A 24,176-nucleotide genomic window follows, 5' to 3' on the forward strand; every position below is an offset into this window, starting at 1 on the left:
CGGTGATCCCCTGCCTCGTAGCCATGACCCAGCTTCAGTTCCTGTCCCCTCAGGGCTGTGTGATTTTATCTGCTCCCCTGTGGTACCTGGCTTCGGTAATTTTGAAGCAAGTATCAGATGCCATGTCATTTCATGCCTAAGTACTTCAGTGTTTATCTGTAAATGATAAGGACTTAAAAATTAATCAGTACTATCATCACACCTAAAAATTTAACAGGAGTTCCTTAGTATCATCAGATATCCAGCCTGTAGTCAAAATTCTGGAATGCTTTCATAATCATTTTTTTATAGTTTTCAAATTAAGATTATTTATTTATTTGACAGAGAGACGGCAAGAGAGGGAACACAAGCAGGGGGAGTGGGAGAGGGAGAAGCAGGCTTCCCACTGAGCAGGGAGCCCGATGCGGGGCTCGATCCCAGGACTCTGGGATCATGACCTGAGCTGAAGGCAGACACTTAATGACTGAGCCACCCAGTCGCCCCTCAAATGAAGATTTTTTAAAAGTCCACACAAATCCGTGTGGTTGCTATCTCCTAAATCTGTAATCTGTAAATATCCCCCCCCCTTTTTTTCCACAGTGTATTCGTTGGGACTTACTTGAATGGGCTTCCTGGCTGCCTGGTGTGGAGTCGGCGGGGCAGGGGCAGGGAGGGCGGTGGGAGTTTGTTGCAATAATGCAGGCGAGGGTGTAGGAGGTTAGGGAATGTGGCAAGGTCTGAGATGGAGGAGGAAGAGACCAGGGTGGTGGCTGCTAGCAGTGGGCTGGGGGCTGATGGTGCAGACTCCTCCAGGGAAGGGGGTGCAGGGCTTGGGTTTTGCAGGATGACTAGGAGTTTCCCACTGGGATTGGAGCAGGGGGCTTGAGCGGCTGACTGTCCCTCTGGGTCTCCGTTCTGGGCCTGCTGAGACAGGGTTCTGCCTCCTCCCTTGCTCTGACCTTGGCCCTTTCTCTGGTTTTGCATGGGCCTCCTTTCTAGGAAAGTACCACTGCCCAGTGCTGTTCACCGTGTTCACCAACAACACCCACATCGTAGCTGTCAGGACCACTGGCAACGTCTACACCTATGAGGTGGGTTCTCAGGAACTGTGTCACATGTAGGCTTTTCAGGTGTGTGGCTCAGGGCAACTCTGGGCTGGCGCTGAGTATGCACCAGGCACTGTGGGCACAGCCTGGCCCCTTGGAGCCTGCGTTCTGAGAGTTACCAGTACAGTCAAGAAGAGATGTGCCTTTCCTGTGGCCTCCAGACCAGAAACCTGGGGCGTGGTTTTGTACCCCAGGGGTCCGCCCCACAGTCTTTGTCTTCGTTGATCAGGCCCTGGGAGGGAACCTGTGCTCTGAGGGCAGGCCCAGGCCTGAGGGGAGTGCCGAGCCAGCACCCCCCTGCCCCGCTGGTGTCTCCCAGCGGGGCAGATGCAGGCTGGTAGGCAGGCCCCGCTCCCCACCCTCAGCCTGCTGCTCCGGGTGGGCCGGCAGAGGGCACAGCAGCAGCCGTGTTGGCGCCGTGCGGCAGGGAAGCCCCCTCTGAGCTGTTTTCCCACCTATCCCTGGCCTTGGCAGGGTCTGGGTGGCCAGTGCTGCCCTAGGGGCTCCGGGGTCACTTTTGCCCAAAGAGTGCACAGATTTGGTGCGAGGGGTTTGGTAGAGCTGCATGGCCAGCCTTGTTGAGCCCGTTTGCTGATGTCCCATTTGTGTCATGGGAGTGTCCTTTGGTGAGCCTTGCTGAGATGGCTGATTCGAGTCTCTGGGGCTCAGCAGGCTCCGCCCTCCGTGATGGGGCTCTCGGCAGTGGGCACGCGGTCGGGCCCTCCTTTTCCTCAGCCCTGGAATGGCGCTGGCACCCACCCAGGGCCAGGGTTGGGGCAGCCACTGTAACAGTGGGCTCCTTCCTGGCTGCAGGCAGTGGAGCAGCTAAATATCAAGGCCAAGAACTTCCGAGACCTGCTGACGGATGAGCCCTTCTCTCGGCAGGACATCATCACCCTCCAGGTGGGTGCCTTCTGCCAGCCCCACCTCCCCGCCCAGGCTCTGGGGCCTGCCTGGTTGCGGTTTCCCAGCTGACCCCAGCTCCTGGCAGCGTCCCCAGCCGCAGCGCCCCTGCTCTCTCTCAGCCCGGGTCTTCACACTGCCGCTTCCGTCTGGCTGTCACGTCTCTCCTTCCGATGCCCGTCCTTGCTGTGTCAGGGCTGCTCATCTCTGCCCCCAAAGCCATCTCCGTATCCCCAAGTGGGAGAGGACAGGATGCTGTGTGCCCTGCCCCAGCGTTGAGCGTAGGACGTGCCTCTAGGTGTCAGCCCTGAGTGGGTTCCTGAAAGACCTGGACTTAGAAACTCCAGAGGTGGCCTTCGTGGGCCGTTCCTGTCCTTGGTGTGTCCCATCCTCATCAGCGGTCCGTGTGTGCTCCCTCCCATGGGGTGGGCTCGCCGTCACCAGGGCCCGAGGCACTGCGGGCTTCGTGGCAGCCGGGCTGAAGGGAGCGTTGGGGGGGTGTGGGAGGCCTAAGGTGGCTGCCCCATGTCTGCCCACATCCCCTAGATGGATGCCCGCCCGTTCGTGCTCATCAGCCGTGTGCCGGGGAGAAGGGGACACAGTGTGCCACTGTCCCCGCCCCTGCCCGTGGCCCTGCCTGGGCAGAGCCCGCTCCTGACCCCTGGTGCCCTCCATTTCCTGCTCAATACCCCAGATCTCTGTGCTGCCCCCGGCCTCTCTCCTTCCGGGCCTAGGACCCTCAGGCCACCTGCCCATCCTTTGCTGCCCGGCTCACTCTGCTGTGCGTGTTCGTTTTGCTGCAGGACCCCACCAATTTGGACAAATTCAACGTCTCCAATTTCTTTCATGTGAAGAATAACATAAAAATAACAGATCCTGGTAGGTATAACCACAGCTGGCCTGGGTGCCAGGGGTTTGGGTGAAACAGGTCAGTGCTTTCTGGGTAAAGCCCTCACCTTGCTGGGGGCGGGAGCATCCAGGAGCCTTGCTCAATCCCAGACCGGCTGATGCTTTGCTTCTGTGCCAAGGTTGGCAGGACCGCACTCGCCCACACCCGCCCACAGGGAGTCCCAGCTGGGGCCCATATGCTTGGTGCCCACAGCCACATACAGTGGAAACCTGGCTCCTGCCTCCACCCCAGGGTCCCTTGAGGCCACATCCTCTCCCAGGTCCTCCCCTCGCTCCTTAGAAATTGTCTCTGTTCCCACCTGCGGGGATGGGTGAAGAGTGTGGGCTGCTGGGTCCCTCTGGCGTGGACAACAGGCCCTGGGAGGGGGGTGTGACTGGGGCCAGGGCGCAGCTGGGGACAGAGTCCAGAGCTGACCACAGCCGAAACTGGGGGCGGGCTGACTTGCCATCCTTGCAGCCTGTTGCCTCAAGCTCTTCCCCGCACCCCCTCCCCTGCATCGTGGCCACCAGGAAAGTGTCACCGTGTGGAGGCTCGGATTACGTGGCCTGCGTCCTGTTCCGGGCTTCTGTTGCAGCTGGCTTTGGCCTCCTGTCCCCGTCACGCCTGTCTGGGGACATTGCTGGGGGATCGGCTGAGCAGGGCCACTGTGCTGTTTTGTAGATGAAGAAAAGGCCAAACAGGACCCATCTTATTATTTGAAAAATACAAACGCCGAGACCCGCGAGACGCTGCAGGAGCTCTACAAGGAGTTCAAAGGGGACGAGGTCCTGGCGGCCACCATGAAGGTCCCCGAGAAGAAGAAAGTGGACAAGCTGAATGCTGTGAGTAGGCAGAGGGCCACACAGCTGCCGGCATAGCCAGCCTGCCCATCCCAGCCCCTCAGAGGGGTCCTGGGGGAAGGGGGTCCTGGGGGAAGGGGCTTGTGGGGGCCCTGGGGTACATTTGAAGGGAGGTAGCCGGGACCCCTCAGAGCCCAGCTGCCCCTCGGGGGCCCAGAGGTGGCCTGCCCTGAGGCTGGGGGTGGCAGGTACATGTGCTGGGGGCCACACGGGGTCTGTATCTCACCCTGGCCTAAGCTCAGCAGCCTGGAGTGGGTAGGCTGGGTGGACCTCTGCCTGGTTACCATGGGACACTGCAGCCTTGGGACAATGGGGAAGGGACAGAGCTGGTCACATGGTGCCCAGAGGAAACCCAGGGAGAGACTGCAGGGGTGTTTGAGGGTGCCGTGGTGCTGAGGGGAGGGCACAGCTGGGTGCCCACTGCCTGGGTGTCACGTTTGCTTCTCACAACACCCACTGGTTGGTCCCGAGGTCCCCAGTTGGCAGTGATGGTGCCAGGATTTGTGCCCCGGCCTGTCTGGCCCAAAAGCTGTTCCTTCCCCTGTTCAGGCAGGGCTATGGGGGATAGGGGGGCTCCGTGGCTCCCAGAGAACTATCCAGGAAAACTTCCAAGGGGAAAGAAAGTTTGTTCACAGTCCCACCCCTTTAAAACAATAGCACTTAGCATTTTGGTGCATTTGTTTCTAATGGGGAGAAATCCCCCTTTTTTTCTCCTTCTCTGTTTTGGATAAAAATACAGCATATTGGGGCTTATTTTTTGCTGATTAAAAAAGCAATGTGTTTACTGTAGAAGATAGAAATCTTTGAAAAGGAATTAGAGTCCCTCATACTGTGAACCCCAGCAGTGACCAGTTCCTAGTTCAGTCCAGGGTCTCAGTTGCCACGAGAGTTGCCACTTGGGCCTTAGCCTCCTGCCTGGTCCAGGCCCTCTGTCGCACGTGCCCCCGCTCGGTCCCCTCACTCCCTGAGCCTTTAGGGAGAGGGCCAGGCGCCCCGGAAGTCCCTGTTGGGCTCTGTGGGTGGCAGCCAGGGACAGCTTTTTGGAGGAAGGGCACCAAACGGCCCCGAGCAGTGGGGTGCCGGCCTCCCGGGCCGCTGCTCATCGGCCCCCTGGTTTCCTCTACAGGCGCACTATTCCACTGGGAAGGTCAGCGCCTCCTTCACCTCCACCGCCATGGTTCCAGAGACCACGCACGAAGCAGGTAGCTGCCCGTGCACCTCCATCGCAACAGTGCTGCCTCACAGCGGCCGAGGGCAGGCATCTTGCCCGCCCCCCCCGTCCCCCCCAAGCGTCACTCCATCGTGCCTGGCCCTCACGGGGGCTTAGGCAGCTCCCACGTGGTCAGGCAGCGACAGGCCCTTTCAGAAAGTGTGTGTGTGTCTTGGGGGGGCGGGCAGAGGCTGCAGCAGGGGCTGGACCAGGGGCAGGAGGTCCTCCCTCTACCCATCGGGGCTGTACCACCCTGGGCTCCAGTCCACGTCCCACCTCAGCACCGGCCCCGCACCCCTTCCTCTCGTTTTTTTGGCCTAACAGGTCCCCTTCCTCCCCACCGACCCCCCGGCTTTTCTAGTACCCGCCCCCCCAGTTGCCAAGCCCCACCCCGTCCCTCTACCCCTAGACCCACCCTGTCCTGCGGCCAGGGTCCTGTGAGCCCGGGCTTGGCTGGGGGCGACCCTTGGGCTCTCCCCAGAGCCTGGTGTGTGGGGTGGAGGGGTGTTGCCTCAGCCAGAGGGCAGCACAGAGTTCGGGCCTTGGTTTGCAGCTGCCATTGATGAGGACGTGCTGCGCTACCAGTTTGTGAAGAAGAAGGGCTACGTGCGGCTGCACACCAACAAGGGCGACCTCAACCTGGAGCTGCACTGCGACATGGTGCGTGTGGCCGCCGTCCCCGCCCCGAGTCTGCGCTCCCTTCTGGGGTCTTAAATCCATAGCTGCCCTTGGTATGCGTTTGTGGTAGAACGAACGTTCCACTTGGTCCCTAGAAGGTCTGATGCCTGCAGTTCCCTCCCCGGAAGGGACCCCGTTAGCTGCGTTAGCTGCGCAATGTTTCCTAGGCCCGTGTTCTGGGCAGCGGTGTGCACCCATCACACGAAAGGGGTCAGGACACACACACACACACACACACACACACACACACACACACACACACACACACACACACACACACACACACACACCCCGCAAAGGGGTCAGGACACACACACACACACACACACACACCCCTCTGCCCGCCACTTGCTCGAGTGTCTCTCGGCGGCCCTCGCTCAGGGTCACCGCAGATGCAGGTGTCCGCCGTTCAGCCTCACGGGTCCTGCTTTACCACATCCGGGCCGTGCAGCTGACCAGCACCCCTGCCTCATAAGGGCACCGGGTGGTGCTTGCCATCCTCCCATCGGCTGCTCCTCACCTCACAGAAGTATCTGGGCTGTTTTGTAGACGCCAAAGACCTGTGAAAACTTCATCAAGCTCTGCAAGAAGCAGTATTACGACGGCACCATCTTCCACAGATCCATCAGGAACTTTGTGGTGAGTGACAACGAGAGTCCGCACTGGCTGCAGACCTGCACGTCTGTGGAGGCTGTGGGACTCCTGGCCAGGGCGAGGGCTGCAGGTGACTCCTCTGAGTTGTACCCGTGAGCTCCTCCTCCTCAGGGGCGGGGAATGTGCGGGCTGACCCCCCCGCGCTGGGCTCCTGAGAGAGGTGGCCCGGGAGGGCTCTCTCACCAGAAACAGGTGGGGAGTTTATTCAGGTGGCGGTGGGCAATGGCCGCAGGCACGGGCGGGGCCTCGGGCTCATGGGGCTCAGCTTGCTGACTGGCTTTGATTCCTCTCACAGATCCAGGGGGGTGACCCCACCGGCACAGGCACAGGTAGGCCGAGGGCTTCCCTGGCAGCTTTGGCTTCTCTGAAGGCCATGGGGGGGCAGTTGGGGGGCGCGGTGCCGTGCTGAGAGTTCCAGATGTGGGATCTGATAGGCCAGCCACAAACCTGCTGTGTGACCTCAGGCACATTCCTCAGTTTTCTCACTTTAAGAGGGTTGCAAGGTCTAGATGGTTGGGGAGAGGCAACACGATGCCCTCTGGCCGCTCTAGAGACCCCTCTGGGCCTGTTGGCTCCGAGGGCCCAGGCCGCTCCCTCACCCAGTGTGGTGTGAGCAGTCATGACCTGCAGCTTCCACCCTTTACTCCTTGTACTAGGGGTCCAGCCGCACGCAGGGTTCCGGGGGGCTGGGGAGGGATCCATGGGGAGATGGTGATGAGGGTCCTTCGGGGCCAGGGCTGCCTTCTGAAGTACTTGGTGGTGCCCCCTGGAACTCAGCACACATTTCTGGAGCTGGGCTGTGTCCCACTGGCGGCGCTGGGCCGGGATCCAGCGTCGGTGCTGCCAGCCATGCTGCTTCCTCTTGCAGGCGGGGAGTCATACTGGGGAAAGCCCTTCAAAGACGAGTTCCGGCCCAACCTCTCGCACACGGGCCGGGGCATCCTCAGCATGGCCAACTCGGGGCCCAACGCCAACAAGTCTCAGTTGTGAGTCAGAGGGGGCCTGTGGGTGGGTCCTCCCTCTCAGCTTCATCCTAAAGGGTGTGCTCAACCTGAATCCCTCCCAGAAAGCGGGCAGCGCCCTGGAGGAGACTCCTAGCACCCCCTTCCCCCCCCCACTCCCATGTGTGTGCCTTGTGGCACGTGCCCATGAAGGAGCGTGGGTGGTTGCTCAGAGACCCAGGGAGGCCGCAGGAGGTGGCAGATGCTGGCCCCAGGCAGGGGTGGGGTGGGGGGCAAGGGGTGGCCTAGGATGTGCACTGCATTTATAGAAATGGGGAGACTTGGGGAGGGTGTGAGAATTGTGCTTGCAGCGGTGATAATGTCTGATACGCGCGACACCCAGGCTGGTCCTAGCAGGTCAGCCGAGGGGGTGAGAATGGGCTGGAAGTACGGGCCTGGGTGGCCCCGTGTTCTGATGGAAAGGCAGGGCGTGAGGGCCCAACGGGAGTGAGTGTGGGGAGCGGAGCGGCCAGACCCAGCCTGGCAGGGCAAGGGGTGGAGGGGCATCTTTGGGGTAGTGGCAAGACAGTTTTCTGGAGGAGCCTCACGCCGTGGGGTGGGCAGGACAGGGGAGATCCTTCTGCGCAGCGTGGTGGCCGGTAATGGTGGCATTGGGAGTGATGGCTTTCCTGCACATTTGATGGGATTCCCCTGCAGAACCGTCCGGTTGGGTGGAATGGGGGTGCCCATCCAGCCAGAGTTTCTCTTGACCTGTCTGTCCTTCCCTCTCTGGGAGCTGTAGGAGTTCACCTGAGTTTCATTATTTCTGATTTTTAAAAATTCTTTGTTTCTGCTTGTTCTTTGTCGACTTTTTCCTCTTTGTTCGTTTTTTATGAGGAGGTTTGTATTTTTCTTCAGAGCTTTTTAGATTAGGCATCTGTATTCCAGATATTTTTTTCCAGTTATTTCCAGTTGGAAAAATTGCCCATAGTATTTTAAAATATATTCCAGAATATATTTTGAGCCACCGAGGTGCCCCTAATTTGATATTTTAAAATCAAAATTCTTTTACAATTCCGTTGTTCATATAGAGAAAGTCTATTTTTGGGGGCGCCTGGATGGCTCAGTTAAGCATCTGCCTTCAGCTCAGGTCATGATCCAGGGTCCTGGGATCGAGTCCCACATCGGGCTCCTTGCTCAGCAGGGAGTCCGCTTCTCCCTCTGCCCCTCCTCCTTGTGTGCATGCTCGCTCTCGTGCTCTCTCTCTCTCTCTCTCTCTAAGAATCTTTTTTTAAAAAGTCGATTTTAGATCTGACTACTTTATTAAATTCTCTTATAATTCGAATAGTTTTTATTAAGAGTGGCTTGGGTTTCCTAGATACTCACGTTTATCAGCACAAGGTGGTCCGCTCTTCCAGCGTGAACACCAGTCCCCTCACGGTCAGGCCTGTAAAGACAGGACGTGGGCATCCTGCTGGCCAGGTTACATGCTGTTTTGCCATCTGATCAAATTTGTTGCTGGGCCTACTTTTTTGGGGAGAGGCTGTGTTTCCAGATGCTTTTCTCTTAGCATCTGTTACTCTGGTCAGACCGTTTTCTCTTCCTTCTGGAATTTGTGGATAGAAGCTCTGGGTTGACCAGCCTTGCTGTCACTGTTTTGTCCTGGAGTAGAGCTGGGCTGGTCCTCGCTGCACCGGGTGGTCCGCCGGCCACTGCTTTAGGCCGCGTGCCGCAGTCCTCATGCCAGAGCCGGGGCTGGCTGGTCGGGCCTGAGGCCCAGCGTGCCTGGGGCGGGTTAGCTTACATTAGGGTCTGCTTGGTAAGGTAGCTTGCCAAGGACAGCTTTTGCGGATTCTTTACGCTAATTCATTGGCCAGGTTCCACTTTGTGCGCCATCTGGGTAGCTTCTGTTTTGCCAGAATGTAACTGGTCCATCTCTAGATTTCTAAACTTCCGTGGTGTCTGCATTCCTGCTCTCCTTAATGGTTTACAGAGGGCTTTTCTGGTTTTATTTTATGTAATTTCCTTCTGTTTCTGTCTTCACTGGCTTCCTCCGGTTTCTCTCCTTTCTCAGGCTCCACCTCCGCAAACATCCGAATCTGCACGTGCTGACGGCACGCGCTTCCTCTTCACTGTTTTCTTAGGTCAAAGAACGAATCATAGACTTTACTTCCTTTCTGGTACATCTTTGTTTGCCCTGTTACTGCTTGTCTTTCCTTCTCTTCAGGACTATTTCGTTCCCTTTTGAGCTTCCTGACCTGTGTTAGAAACGCATGGCAGAGAGACCCACTTGGTGGCCAGAGTTCAGGTCTGCATACTTGTGGGTGTTGGCATCTGTGGAGACTTTTTTTTTTTTTTTTAAAGATTTTATTTATTTGAGAGAGAGAGAGAATGAGAGATAGCGAGCACGAGAGGGGAGAGGGTCAGAGGGAGAAGCAGACTCCCCGCCGAGCAGGGACCCCGACGCGGGGCTCGATCCCGGGACTCCAGGACCATGACCTGAGCCGAAGGCAGTCGCTTAACCAACTGAGCCACCCAGGCACCTGGCGTCTGTGGAGACTTGCCCGCTGGCCGTGTGTGGTCAGGCCTGGTGGGCTCTGAAGTGGTGCTGTCCCTGGTGGAATGGGTTTCAGCCTCTGTCCCTTGCCGACCGGGTGTGCCGTGGGCCGTCGGGACGTGGGCGGCATCGTTCGGTGTCCTGGGAGGGCAGCCTGGCCCACACTGCTTCTCTCCGTCCCTTGTTAGACCTCTCTTTCCGTTCTTTTTACTTGGAGCTTTCCAGATTCTCGACGTTTTAGGGCTTTTTAATGACACACACTTAGATTTGGGGTTATTTTAATTCAAACTGACGGTCTCAGGGTCATACTTAACTTTCCAGTCAGTATCCATATTTTCTGTTATCCTAATTCGTACTTCCTGGTGTCCCCCCCTTTTTTTTTTAATATTTCCTTTCTTCTTTTCTCTTTCTCCTGCTTTGGAAGTTAAGTGTCACTTCTGGCTTTAAGTAGATTTAAAGTCTGCAGTTACCAGTTAATCTCTCTCTCCCTCCCTCGCAGACAGACCCTGCCCACGCCGCCCCCCCAGCCCAGCCAGCTTCCATGTTCACATAGTTGGACATTTAAATTTTACTCATTTCTGCACCAAATTCGATGTCAAAATTTACTAGGTCAGCATTTAGGGGTGTTTACCTACGTTCCTCAGCGTCTTTGCTCCCTTTCCCTGCCTGTCTCCTTTCTTTCAGTTCAGAGTCCCTGCTCCAGCTGCTGTCACGATGGGATGGGCTCTGGTGTCCAGTACCCCCCCAGCCTGCGGGCTCTGACGGTGTCTGTCCGCCAGAAGCTGGCAGCAGCCGGGGCTGGAGGCAGAGCTGGGGGCCCGGTCCCCTGGGCGGCCTTGGCTGACGGCCTGCCCTGACCAGGCAGGGTGTGGGGGCCACGCACACAAGGAGCTCCAGCTTCCCAGAGCTGCTCTGGGGGGAAGGGGATGCCTGGTGTGTGCCCAGAAGTCTTGAGGGCCAAGCAGGCTGCGGTGGGGGGGGGTTGGCGGGGAGCTCGCAGGCTCTTCCTGATTCCCCTTCTCCCCCTCGCCCAGCTTTATCACCTTTCGCTCCTGCGCGTACCTCGACAAGAAGCACACCATCTTCGGGCGGTAAGAGGTCTGGGGTGTTGGTGCGGGTGGGACCCCCTCACTGCCTTGCTCCCACACCTGGCTCAGTGCCTGCTTGCCCCCACAACCATCACTGCTGCGGTCACGGCCACACAGAAGTGGGGACTTGGGCCTTTCTGCTGGCCAGCCGAGGGGCGGGCTGCTCTAGTCCCCTCTGGCCAGCTGCCGTGTCCAAACTCGCCCCCCTCGGCTCCCCTCTGGCTGGTTCCAATTTGCAAGTCTGGGCCACGTCCTCTCGTCCTGTGAAGGCCCAGATGGTATTTCCAGCTTGTGGCCTCATGGCGTGTCACACCCCTTAGCTTAGCAGCCTGTCACACAAAAGGTGCTAGGGTGCACGGAAGCAGTGCGAGGACCTGTGGCCCGCTGGCCCTGCTCTGACCTCCCCCCGCCCCCCCCACCTCCGCCCCAGGCCAGGCCCCTCATCCCTGTGGCACCTTCTCAGGCCCATCCCCTACCCCCCTTCCTGCCATGCCACAGGGACTTGGCTTTTGGGGGTGCCCTGCCCTGGGGCACACTCAGAGGTACCCCTGTCCCTCGGCCGCAGGGTTGTTGGGGGCTTTGACACACTGACAGCCATGGAGAACGTGGAGAGTGACCCCAAAACCGACCGCCCTAAGGTATGTGCCAAGGGAGAATGGGGGACCGCTGCCCAGGCTGGGCACCGGGCAGGCGGGTTTGGAGGGGCCTGCTCCCTCCTGCCGTCCCTCACTTGCTCCCCTCTGCTGCTAGGAGGAGCTCCGCATCGACTCCACCACGGTGTTTGTGGACCCCTACGAGGAGGCCGATGCTCAGGTGAGGGGGCCATGAGGCGGGCAGGGGCTGCGGGGACCCTGCCCAGCCTGCGGGGCTCCGGGCCAGCTGTCGCCGTGCTCTGTCACAGATTGCTGAGCAGCGCAAGACGACACAGCTCGAGGAGGCAGCCCCAGAAAGCACGGGAAAAACCCACCAGCCCAAGCCGGGGAGCCAGGGCCCCCAGACATACCGCCAGGGGGTGGGCAAGTACATCAACCCAGCGGCCACGTGAGTGCAGTGAGGGCGCGCGTCCCGTCTGCGTGCTGCTCTCCCAGTGCCCATGGGTCAGATGCCGCCCGTGGCGAGTGAGCACCGGGCATGGGGGGTGAGCAGGTGCCGGGAGGGGGGTGCGGAGACACTGTGCATGAGGGCCCCGGGGGTATGTGACTGTGACCTTACACCGAGCAGGTGCTGCGGGAGGGCGTGGGTTCCCAGCGCGGGGGACTGGTCCGCGCCCAGCAGCTAGAGCGAGTCTCTGCTTTCCAGGAAACGGGCAGCAGAGGAAGAGCCTTCCACCAGCACAGCTGTCCCTGTGGCCAAGAAAAAGCCCAGCCGAGGCTTTGGGGACTTCAGCTCATGGTAGCAGCAGGTCTGCCCCTCTGGAGCCCCGGAGGGACTCAGGGCTGGGGGCCTGTGTCCACACCACGGAGTTCTCTGCCCTTCCGACTACAGCTTACTAAAGCTCTTGCTTGTTGCCGGAGTCTCCTTTCCTGGCCCTCGGAGTCCACGGGCCTTCCCAGCCTTCACTCGGTACGGTGGCCCCGGGCCGAGCCCGAGCCCACGTCTCGGACTGCCAGGCATGGGCTGTGGCCCTTAGGCCCGCCTGCAGCGTGGGCTGGGGAGGAAGGCAGAGTCTCCTGCCTCTGGCTCTCCTACCCTCCCGCACCCCATCTGCGTCCCCTCGGGGACTGTTTACTCAGTGGGGCACCTGGGACCTGGTTAGAAACACGGGCTCGCAGAGCCCGGACCTCCTCCTCTGGGGCCGCGGGGTGGGCGCTGCACCTATGTGCTGCCACACGCTGGGGAGCTCCTGCCGCCTGTGGCTTGAGGACCCTGACCAGAGCCGGTCCAGGTGGGGGCTGCGCCCAGGACCCCCTGCCCCTCTGCCTCAGGATGGTGAGAGCGCACGTGGGAGCTGCTGCCCACCCCCCCGCCCCCCGGGCCTGACTTTGTGCTCAAACACTCGACCCCTCACCCCAGCACTAGGGCTTCCAGACCGGCCTCACCAGCGTTTCCGGACTTAAAGAATCCCTTCCCTTGATTTTATTTTTCTATAAATGTAAAAAAAAAAAAACCCTTAACATTTGCAGGCCCGCCCTTTGTTTTCTGTTCATTCTGTAGTTGTGCCAGCGTGGCTTCCCTGCTCCTGACCTTGACGCCACTACCTCGGCTTTCCCAGAGCACCTCTGCAGAAGCGTGGCAACAGCTGCCCACCCCTCACATGCACTCCGAGGCCTATTGTCCTCGGGTTGGCACGGGCCATGACCCCCCCTCCCCCCAACCAGCTGGTCACACTGCCAACTTCAGGCTTGGTCCTTGGTTCTTCTTTCCTTCACCCAAACCTCAAATCCATCGGCAAGTGTCCACAGCAGCTCCAGAACGTACCTGGGCTCCCCCTTTTCCACCTCTGATGCTGAACCCCAGACCCAAGCCTGGTCTCTCGCTGCCTCCGTTCAAGCCCCTCGTGCACGTCCACGCAGGTGCCATCTGGGCCCCCTTCCCAGAGCTCGTCCGCCCGCTGTCCTCTTGCTTCACACCAGTCACGGGCTGTCCTGTGTATGGAGAACAAGGGCTGTGCTCCCCACGCACCCTGTCCCTCCGCAGTCCTCTGCCTGTGGCTGCAGCCAGGGGCCAGGGCTTTAGAGAGCGCCCGCTCACCCCTCTGCCCGGGGCCAGGCCCTCGTCGTCCTCCCTCACGACCTCCTCACCACGACCCCTCCCGGCTACACTGCAACATCAGTTAGCTGCTGAGAGGCTTACACTCCAGTGTTTGTGCCCAGGATGCCTCCAAGAGCCTGTTCACCCAGGAGAGGGCTGCGCGCAGGGTCAGCCGTGTAAACGCACAGCTGCCAGTGGCTCAGGGTGCGGGTGGGGGTGGAGGCCCTGGAGAGGGAGGGTCCCAGACGGCTCCCGGACTCCTCAGCCTTTAGGGGCGGGGGGAGCCCAGGTGAGGCCTTCTCCGGCTACATGCACCAGCCCCCCACCCTCCTCCCAGACTTGCCGGGTGGGGAGCCCAGTGGCTCATGTCACCACATGGGACCAGAGTGGACACAGGACGATCTCGGAGACCCCCCAGACCCAAAGCTCCCAGCATCAGAGCAGAGCGCCCGAGACAGGAGGTGCTACCGGGAAGGACACCATCTGACAGTGGAAGCTTTATTTTTCAACCTCACAAAGACACAGAGGACAGAGGGCTGGACATGGAGGCTGAAGGAGGCTTGTGCATGTGAGCGTGGCAGTCCTGCTCCAAGGGGCAAACCTTCTGGCTGCTGTCCATCTGTCCGTCCTTCCAGCTGTGCCCAGCGACCACACCAACCTGGCCCAAGGCATGACGGCCAGGCCACCCTGGGCTGCAGGTGCACCCAAGAGCCTTTCACAAAGGAGGGTTTACATTGCTGTAGGTCGTTTTGGAACTTAAATTAGTTTTCTAGATATTAAAACCACTTGGATTTTTTATAAGTACCTGGTGAGGTCCTCAGGTAAATTAAAGGGCTTTTGGAAAAATTCCCATGTCTGATCTTGCCTAATATCTGACAGATGCCATCAAGAATAAGCATTAGGTACAAAAATACTATATATATGTATATATAAAATGGCAACAAAACTAAACCACACTTCTAAAGCAGATGTGCTGTGCCAGAGAACACTACATAGCTTAAGTTAAATGCATTTATGATCCTGGCATCACCTCCCATTCTTTAAGGAAAAAAATATTTTAAATAATTTAAATAAAAGTCACAGGATGATATTTACTGTTTAGGAATTTAAGAGGGTGGAACATTCCAACACTTCACCAGCACATCTGGTTGTGGTCTCGTGAATGTCCTTCCCTGAAGCCAGCTCACAGTCCATTCATTTGGTTTCGAAAGGAGCTTGGATTTCTCAGAAGACCAACAAAAAAGGTGGTAAGCGTTTTCGTTGGTATCGATTACAAAAAAAAAATATACAAAGTAAGGCCTAAGACCACTAGTAAAAATGTTTCAATGCCATCACAAAAGACAATACAAAAACCAAAGTGCTCAAATCGAAGGAGCAGTAAACTTGCCCAGAACATACAAAAGCTTTAAATATAGGTTTAGTATACACAAAACTCGGTCAGAAGAATTCGAGAAGATTCTTCAGTTTAAGTGAAGAGCTTGGGAAGCGCTCGGGAGCCCTGCCCTCGGCGCTCCCGGGACCCCCCGGCCCTCATCCTCTCCGGGCCTCGGGCGCAGCACGGAGGCTCACGGAGGAACCAAGGCGAGAAGAGAAACGTCAGTTTAGGCGATGTTTTCAAAGATGAGTACTCACTCCTCAATGAAGGGGCCTTTCTGTCCTTTCAAAGTGGCCGCTAAGGACCGAAGCCGCAGATGTCCACGCTGCACGTGGCCAGCTCGAGGGCGAAGCGTCTTCGGATTTCGGAGCATGGCAGCGAGTGCACCGCGCGTGTGCGGGCCCGGGCGCCTGAAGGCCAGGCCGTACAGCTGAACGTGAACTTAGACACAAGGGGACTGTGCTGGGACAACCGAAATCTGCGGGGGACGCCAGCTCGGGGAAGAGCAGCCTGCTGGAGTACCTGCACGCGCAGAGGCTCACACAGCTGTACAAAGATCTGCCCTTGACACTTGGAGACGTGCGTACGCTAACTCGGGCGCCGCATCTCCCCACATCCCAAGGCTTCGCTCTGAGCCAGAAAGAGGGTGCCAAAAGGGAAGCTCTAGGGGAGCAGCTGTGCCAGAACCAGTCAGGGGAGCCCAGTGCCTGCCAGGGCCGTGGGCTCTGGGCTCAGGGGAGGGCTGGTGGGAGGGAAGGGACCTCCCAGGGACTGGAAGCCATTCTCTTGCCCTCCCTGGCCAGCTCACACTCGCCCCTGGGCTGACCTTCTCTGCAGGTGGTTTCAGAGCTGCGGGCCAGGGTGCACTGCCCTTCTCTCTCCCTGCCTTGCCGGGCCCTTTTCCTGCCCCCAGCACCGGGGTCTCAGGAGTTTCATGCCATGCTACACGCAAGGCCCCAACAGACTCCTGGAGCAGCAGGCCGGGCCCAGCAGCCGGAGTCAGGTCAGAATATTGAAAACCAAAACTTACTTGGGAATGATTTTTGGCCTCCATTCTCTGAAAACTGGCCATAACCCTGCCTTGTGCCCTCTCCCTGCAGAGGCACAGGTGGATCGGAACTTAAAATACATTGCAGAGACACGGGGCGTAGAAGCCCGCCCAGGTCCCTTCTGTGTCAGCTCAAGAGACAGAACCAGTGGGGCACGGGAGACCCATATTCATTTACAAAGTTTAAATCTGTTTTGGAACTTGACTTTCCTGAAAAAAATTTTAAAATAATCTCCCAAATTTCAAGTTTGGAAGTTCATCCCGCTAGTTCTGGCCTCTTTCATATGCAAAAGTAATTCTTTTTCTTCAAGTACAACAGAATAAAAAAGGAAATCCGATTTGACTCGGTCCAGTGCGTTAACCTCTAACTGCGTGGACCGCCCCGTCAGCAACTACCACAGAAGCCCCACTTCCAGAGCCCTGCCGAACTGCAGCCCTACGCACATGCGCACCTGCGGCCCTCTGGGACAGTCTTTGCTAACGCTTGCTTTCTAGATAAGAAGGCTGTTGGCTTAAATAAACAAGATGTTCCATTAGACAGATTTCTCTATTTATAGCTTATCTAAAATGTAATCAGTGGTGTCTTCTAGTTCTCAACAAGGCTTTAAAAAAAAAAAAGGTCCCTTGGTGTATAGATTTCTTGACTGTTTCTGGAAGATTCCTAAATGAGCACTATGCCTTAACAGCTCATCTGCAAGAGGAATAACCCATCTGTAGTTTCACAAATTAGAAAAAAAGTGGCCTACAGTACCCTCACTCAAAAAAAGAGGGGCGTGAGCTTGCTCCCCAAAAAGCCCCTAACCCTGTGGTCTGCGGAAATTTGGTTTGGTTTTCTATGAAACATGAAGGAGCACAGGCAAACTCTATCTTAAAAGAAGGTATTAACTAGACAGGTAAGTCATCAGTTGGTTAATTCTTTCTCTAGAACTTGAGAAGTTAGCAAAAGGTCATTGAAACATTTCAGAAACAGCCATGTACGTCAACAGGAGAAAGGCTGGAGGGACACCTTACCACCCGAACGGCCGGGAGAGGCCAGCCCGCCGTAACGTTCAAGTTCAAGAAATACTGTCATCCAGGATGCCTCCGTTACACTTACAGTCTCTTTCACAAAATAGCATTCGGAAGAGAACAAAGTTTTCACTTTACTCCCAACCATTGTCTTTGATCATGTGGGCAAGCTCAATAATAAATTTTCCTTCCTTATATTTCTGACTGCTTTCAAAGGCATGTTCCTTGAAAAAGAAAAAAAAGTAGAAAGAAGGTTTCAGGGCAGAATTGATTTCACTTTTCAACTTCATTACACTCTTGGCAAAGAAAATAAGTGTATGAGATCAAGTCTCCCCAGGTGTTCCTTGTTCTGCGGACCAGGGACGGGGGAAGGGTCGGTCTGTCTCGGTGATAAGCCAGGGCGGGCCAGGACAGCCCAGCTCTACTCCTTACCTTACAGATCAACTCACAGGGGAGGGTAATTCACGTTTGTCCCTGAGCACCTACCATGCGCAAGGCAATTTGGGAGGTAGGAAGAGGAGCAAGATACTCCTTGCAGGGACTGCAGGTAAAAGGCAAGTGAAGGCAACTATACCAAGCACCCGGGACTGTTCAAGATGTTGGAGGAAGAGGAGACCCTCAGATGGGCAGTGAGGGTGGAACAGAATAGGGCTTGGCGGTGGAGTGGGGGGGGGAGTGCGTGCATGTGCGCGCTTGCGCAGGTCTCACGGAGCCCGTCTCCATGCTGGGGACTGCGTGTCCTCATGTGTGATGGCGAATACGGAGAGCAGGAACAATCGGGAATTCTAGGAAGAGGGAGCACAGGTGGCCCTGACCAAGCCGGCCAGAATGGCTGCAGAGGACAACTGAATGAAGGCAGGCACCAGCCACACCCACATGCACCTCTCAGATGCCACTAGGGGTGGTCAGGGGCACTGGGGACAAACTTGGGAGTCAACGGGAGGGCTGGGGGACAATGGGAGCAGGGAGTGTGTGTGTGGGGGGGGGCGCTGGGCAGAAGCTGCCCATGGGCCAAGCCCCCCGTGGGCCGGCAGCAATTGCGCCGAGCACCGCAGTGGAGTCTGCTGTCACTGCTACCGCAAAGTAACGTCACCAGCCACCTGTGTGGGGGACACTCCCCCCGTTCCAGGGGGCCCTCGGAGGGCACAGGTCTGCAGGGTGGGGCCACATGCTCTCCCAACCAGCGTGGCTGTCACCCCCGCCCTGGGAGTGAGGTGAGCGTGGGGACCTCCCACGTGGGGACCTCCATCTTTAATCAGCTCAAAAGAGATTCTGTTACAAGAACGTGGATTTTCTGACACTTCCAGCGGGAGGTCTTATTCCTTTGCAAATTTTGTTTCTGTAACGTGTGTTTTATTCATCGTGGAAGTCTGCGCAGTCTCCGTGAGGCCGGTGTGGACGGGTACTCACATATTTCCACCCCAGCGTGGTTTTGCAGTTTTCACAGTAGATGTCTGCGACCGCGTGCAGACCAGTGAGAAGGACCCTCTCCTCCGCAGGGCCGCAGCCCACATTCACCCTGCAGGGGAGGAGGCAAGGACAGCGCTCAGGATCCCCCCACAACTCTCCACCGGCCCCCCTCCACCCCGCCATGGATGGTTCTTTCTCCAGCTAACTGGTTACCAGAGGCACCGCCCCCTGCCCACCACCTTTCATGAGAAGGAACAACTTTATTTCCCCAGGAGAATCCCAAGACGGCATTCACAGTGACCACAGTTCTGTATGGAGCGTGGTTAAAATCAAACCCACCACAAATGGGTCACAGACCACACTGTGTATGGGAGCTCGTTCTCAGATAAGACCACACCCCTCCCCCAAACTCTCACACTAGAGAGAGAAAGAAATTCCTGAAGATTATATCAAAACACTGGGTCATTCTAGGGGCACCTGAGTGGCTCAGTCAGTTAAGCTCCCTGCTCAGCAGGGAGTCTGCTTCTCCCTCTCCGTCTGCCCCACCCACCGACTCGTGCTCTCTCTCTCTCTCCCCCCCTCTCAAATAAATAAAATCTTAAGGAAAAAAAAAAAAACCAAAAACCAAAAACAAAACCACTGGGTCATTCTAGCCCACTGGGGAATTCTATCTACATATTCTGGCTTTGAGTAATTAAAGTGCAGGGATGGACAGAAGCACTAAATGTGATCTGACCATGAACACAGCATGTCCACATGGCCAGTGGCAGTAGTACTCACACAGAATTGAAGAGGTAGGCTCGTCCCTGACTTCCCTGAAAAGACTGCAAAGAAGAAAAGGTTTTAACAGATTTATTGCGGTAAGATGAAGAGTTTGGCATTTTGGGATGAAGGTGGAGAGACTGTTTCAGGTCATGGACCTCAACGTGAGTGGAAGGGCCGCCTCGCGGGGCGTTTCGAGCAGTGCTCAGGAGGAGCAGGGACCATAGGCCCCCAGCGCCCCGGACCCCACACAGGACCCAGAAGTCACAGTGCTCCTAGAGCCCCGGAGGGCTGCTCAGCGTCCCGATTCCCCTGGCCAGGACAAGCAGCACCACCGTGGTCAGATAGTAGGGGTGAGGGGATGTTCCCATGCTTTTCCACTGAAATTTAAAGCAAAATCACATCCCAAGATGACCCCTTACTTGGAGGAAGGGACCTTCCAGTGACATCTCCCCCAGGAAAGTGCTGTAAGCCAAGGAACAGCTGGTAGCATACTCATGTAGTCTGGGATGATAAAGGAGGGAGGACAGGGTACTGGGTCAGTTCCAGACTTAGCGCCCGCACCCTTCACTCTCGGAGTTCCCTCTTAGGCAGATGGGGGGGCTCGTCCGCTTTGGTGCCAGGCTCAAGTGACCGAAGGGAACACAGGGACCTCAAAAATAACCAAATCAAGAGAACTTTTTTGGGTTTTTTTGCCTATCACAGCACAAATTCAAAAGACAGTGAGGAATGTAGACTGGAGCAGAGGGTGACAATATCTAAATGTAAGAGGCACACGCTGTGTGACCAGCTGCCCCGCTCCCAAGAATCCACTATCAAGACAAACAACCAGAGCACACAGGGAAATGTGTGACAAGAATGGTGACCAGCAAGTTTGCAATTGCAAAAAGGTGGGACAGCGATACCCACCGACAAGTGAGCAAACAAGGGCACGCACATCCAGGACTCACGCAGACATTAAGAGGGGGACGGAAGCAGCTGGGCACGAGAGGGTATGAGAAGAGAGAGACCCTGGGAGGTGAAGGAGAGCTATCCATAAAATGCCATGTCGTGGGGGCCCTTCAGTTAAAGGGAAAACCATAGGGCACCTGAGTGGCTCAGTCGTTGAGCATCCGCCATCAGCTCGGGTCATGATCTCAGGGTCCTGGGATGGAGCCCTGCAGCGGGCTCCACACTCAGTGGGGAGTCTCCTTCTCCCTCTCCCTCTGCCCCCTCCCCTGCTTATGCGCCCTCTCTCTCAAATAAATAAAATCTTAACAAAAGGGAAAAGGGAAAACCGTGTTCTTACAGAGGAGAGAGAGACCATGTATGCCACATGACTAACAGAGACAAGCAGAAGGAATGGAGTCAGGGGTAAGGAGGGGAAAGCAGATCCGTCCCTGCCTCACATGCACGTGACACTGAGCTGTGCCAGGACTCGCAGTCCCTTCCACGAGTAGAGAGCAGTGTCCTCCCCCCCCCCCCCCCCCGCTGACCCCAGACACACGTTCGCTGGAGCAACCCAGAGACCCCCCCTGCTAAGCCACTAAGCCACTGCAGTTTGGGGGCTCTTTGTTATGCAGCATAACCTAGCCTGAGGCGAACAGTGGTCTGATTGAAATATACAGCTTTCAGAGGAAAAAAAGGGGAAAGAAAAAGGAAAAAAAAAAAAAAAGAGGGGCACCTGGGTGGCTCAGTTGGTTAAGCATCTGGCTTTGGCTCAGGTCATGATCTCAGGGTCCCACGTCGGGCTCCCTGCTCAGTGGGGAGTCTGCTGCTCCCTCTGCCCCTCCCCCCCTTCTCTCTCTCTCTCTCTCTCTCTCAAATAAATAAAATCTTTAAAAAAGAAAAAAAGAAAAACCCTTTATAAGAGTTTCCCTTTCAACTGGCTTTCTAGAATTAGGAATATTACTTGGTGTCCAATTTAGCAAATAATCCACTTACGGGCTTCCCCCCACATCCTTATCAGCCCTTAGTTCTGTAGACCAATTTTCCTAATTCTCTTGCCTACTCTGCAAATTCTCCCGCCTCCCCCACAAATCCTTATTTTTTTTTTAAACAGGGTTGGGATCAGTGATGTGGCCAGATCTGTGGCTCGGCTTTAGACAGAATTCAGACTAGAGCGGGGCCCGCAAACCTCCGTAAACGAGGGCCCGCTGAGAAGCGTTTTAGGCTCTGGGGGCCGCTCAGCCTCTGCGGTCAGGACTCTGGTGCCCTGGCGGGCACGACGACAGCCCTCCGCGCTGTGGAAACACATGGACGTGGCGGTGGCCCAATAAAACATCACGGAAACAGGTGGTGCGCTGGCCGTGGCCCACAGATAAAACCAGAGCCTCCCAACAACGAGACCCGCCTGCCCCGGGAACAACTCCCTTGGGCCAGGGCATCACTGACTGACAAAGACGGCCCGGGAGGCGGGTGAACCCCGGTCAGGACCCCTGCCCTCAGGCGAACCGGCTTCTGCTCTACGTGGGAAGCGCTACGGACAAACAATGTAGGGAAGGAAAAGTGGCCGCTGCCTGGACCACCCGCTGAAGCGCGAGGTCCGACGCCCCTCGGCAGCCCGTGTGCTGGGGGCGCCCGGGTTCCCGGCAGGACTCCGCTCGGGTGAGGTCACGGCTATTGCCACCTAGCGGGCCTCTACTCTTCGGGTAATCAGAAAACAGCGTAATGGGGCGCCTGGGTGGCTCAGTCGGTTAAGCGTCTGCCTTTGGCTCAGGTCATGATCCCAGGGTCCTGGGATCTAGCCCCGCATCGGGCTCCCTGCTCGGCGGGAAGCCTGCTTCTCCCTTTGACCCTCCCCCGTCTCGTGCTGCTCTCTCTCTCAAATAAATAAATAAAAAAAAATTTTTTTTTTTTAAAGTAGGTCTCCGGGGCACCTGGGTGGCTCAGTCGTTAAGCGTCTGCCTTCAGCTCAGGTCATGATCCCGGGGTCCTGGGATCAAGCCCCGCATTGGTCTCCCTGCTCCTCCGGAAACCTGCTTCTCCCTCTCCCACTCCCCCTGCTTGTGTTCCCTCTCTCGCTGTGTCTCTCTGTCAAATAAATAAATAAAATCTTAAAAAAAAAAAAAAGAACACGGCGTAATGGCTCTCGGGCTCGTTCAAAGAAGCATCTCAAATTCCTTTGGGCCCAGCTCAGCAGGGGTCCTCGCCGCACGCTTCAGAACAAGGGCCATGATGGCGCCCGACGCCGCCGTCCCGGGCTCCGGGGGGGCCACCAGGCCACGCGGCTCCCTGTGGAGGCCCCGCAGCGGCTCTGCCCTCCGTGAACTCAGATGCCGTGACACACCCGGAGCCTGCCTCGGAGGCCACCGGGAATGGACAAAGGAGCCACAGCAGAAACTCTGCCTTGTTCCGCGTTTAGGTTTAGATGCTGAACAGAAATGAGACGGCCGCGCATGATTACCTAGTTAAAACCCAAGCAGGTGAGCGTTCTTCTGAGTAAAACAAGAAGCCTAAGCAGAGATTCCTGAGAGGCACAACTTCCTGATAGACTTTGCTTTTGAAGGAGCAGGAGGTTCACATAGCCCAGGAAGGCAGACCTGTGAGGATTTGGCAGGGGCGGGGGGGGGGGGGGGGGGGGGGTTGGTCGTGACCCTTGAGGATGGGTAGGAGAGAACGGTCCCAGTTTCCCGAGAGCACACTCGCTCATCTGTCGTTTTAGATGTTCTCAAGTGGTTGATCACAGACCTCACATGTTGCCAAAAAGGAGTGCAACTTAATAATAATGAATTGGACTGTTCTTTTCACATCCACGAGGCTGTTCCAGGCCCTGCAGAGTGCCCAGAGCAGCTGCTGGGGGCCTGTTCACAGCATCCCTCCTGGGTATTTTTCAAAAAGATCCAATTGCCCCCATTCCCCCATGATAGCCTGTTTTCTCCTTAAGCATTCTAACATTTCTTAATTTCCCTATTATTAAACTATTTCCCCAGATTTTCTAGACTTCCTTTGTTCCTTCAGTGTTTTTTGGTTTTACATGAACTTTACTGCTCTGGCAAGTAAACTACTCATCTTGCTTTTTGTAATTTTCTGTCCCAGCTGCCTAGCCCTCCAAAACCCACCCACTGTGCAAACACCATGACCAACATCACACCAGGATCACAGTGCAGTCACACTCAATCACGCACAAAACTTTCATCAACACTGCCCAGAAGGCTCTAGACTTGTAGGAACACAACCGACCCAGGAAGTCATGTGATGGTTAAACGTTCATCTGCGGAGCAGGTACGATCATCCTTAAAAGGATCTCGTCATTTCCCAGACACAAACACTTGCCTTGGAGATCAGCTCATCGTGATTGGCCAGGTGGGCTCTGCAGTGGACACAGCTGTATGTTCGGTGACAGTTTGGCAGATAAGCTTGGAAAGTTTTGGATTTTGTCATCTTCACCATCTCGGCTGGGCACTCCTCGCTCAGCTCAGGGCTGGCACTGGAAGGCTGGTGGCTCTGCTGGGCTCTCTGACAAAAGAGACACTGAAAGATGCACGCAAGAGCCGTTGTTGTTCGGAGGGCGTGTGGCACTGTCCACACAGCTGGGATGAGAGAAAAATGTCACAACCTGTCAACGAATCAAGACAAAGCAGAGGCTTACGGAGGGAACGAAAATACTTCAAGGAGGCATGTTTAGGATGTGTGTGTTTTGAGATGGGGCACCTGGGTGCCTCAGTTGGTTGGGCTACTGCCTTTGGCTCGGATGAGTCATGATCCCAGGGTCCTGGGATCGAGCCCTGCATCAGGCTCCCCGCTCAGCGGGAAGCCTGCTTCTCCCTCTCCCACTCCCCCTGCTTGTGTTCCCTCTCTCGTTGTGTCTCTCTCTGTCAATTAAATAAATAAATAAAATCTTAATAAAGAAAAAGAACAAAGGATGTGTGTGTTTTGAGGAATAGGGTTGAGGGGCAGAACTAGATCGGATTCTTTAATATCAGTCACTGTTTCACCATTCTAAATGTCATTGGAAGTGGCAAAGTGAACTACTTTTACATACAAATACTTTGAGAAAAACATCTGATTAAGTGTATTTTAGGCCGCATGTAGCTTC

General features: G+C 56.3%; 2 protein-coding genes across 2 annotated transcripts in view; one reads left to right on the forward strand and one right to left on the reverse strand.

Moving 5' to 3' along the window:
* Positions 1 to 14,404, forward strand: part of PPIL2 (peptidylprolyl isomerase like 2) — a 26,980-nt gene extending 12,576 nt beyond the window's left edge. Inside the window, exons 7-20 of the mRNA XM_088019589.1 lie at positions 979 to 1,070; positions 1,899 to 1,988; positions 2,792 to 2,867; positions 3,559 to 3,719; positions 4,864 to 4,939; positions 5,501 to 5,607; positions 6,175 to 6,264; positions 6,575 to 6,608; positions 7,148 to 7,265; positions 10,812 to 10,868; positions 11,431 to 11,503; positions 11,616 to 11,678; positions 11,767 to 11,906; positions 12,165 to 14,404. Coding sequence (XP_087875715.1) covers positions 979 to 1,070; positions 1,899 to 1,988; positions 2,792 to 2,867; positions 3,559 to 3,719; positions 4,864 to 4,939; positions 5,501 to 5,607; positions 6,175 to 6,264; positions 6,575 to 6,608; positions 7,148 to 7,265; positions 10,812 to 10,868; positions 11,431 to 11,503; positions 11,616 to 11,678; positions 11,767 to 11,906; positions 12,165 to 12,261 — 1,274 coding nt within the window. The 3' untranslated portion in view covers positions 12,262 to 14,404. The remainder of the gene's footprint in view (positions 1 to 978; positions 1,071 to 1,898; positions 1,989 to 2,791; positions 2,868 to 3,558; positions 3,720 to 4,863; positions 4,940 to 5,500; positions 5,608 to 6,174; positions 6,265 to 6,574; positions 6,609 to 7,147; positions 7,266 to 10,811; positions 10,869 to 11,430; positions 11,504 to 11,615; positions 11,679 to 11,766; positions 11,907 to 12,164) is intronic.
* Positions 14,041 to 24,176, reverse strand: part of YPEL1 (yippee like 1) — a 25,908-nt gene continuing 15,772 nt past the window's right edge. The window contains exons 2-5 of the mRNA XM_028096522.2: positions 23,414 to 23,696; positions 19,178 to 19,221; positions 18,398 to 18,506; positions 14,041 to 17,211 (exon numbers count right to left, since the gene is read on the reverse strand). Coding sequence (XP_027952323.1) covers positions 17,122 to 17,211; positions 18,398 to 18,506; positions 19,178 to 19,221; positions 23,414 to 23,530 — 360 coding nt within the window. The 5' untranslated portion in view covers positions 23,531 to 23,696 and the 3' untranslated portion in view covers positions 14,041 to 17,121. The remainder of the gene's footprint in view (positions 17,212 to 18,397; positions 18,507 to 19,177; positions 19,222 to 23,413; positions 23,697 to 24,176) is intronic.

The sequence above is a fragment of the Eumetopias jubatus genome, unplaced genomic scaffold (assembly GCF_037043125.1).
Source record: "Eumetopias jubatus isolate StellerSeaLion01/CBP00866 unplaced genomic scaffold, mEumJub1_p1.0 scaffold_16, whole genome shotgun sequence".
Taxonomy (NCBI): Eukaryota; Metazoa; Chordata; class Mammalia; order Carnivora; family Otariidae; genus Eumetopias; species Eumetopias jubatus.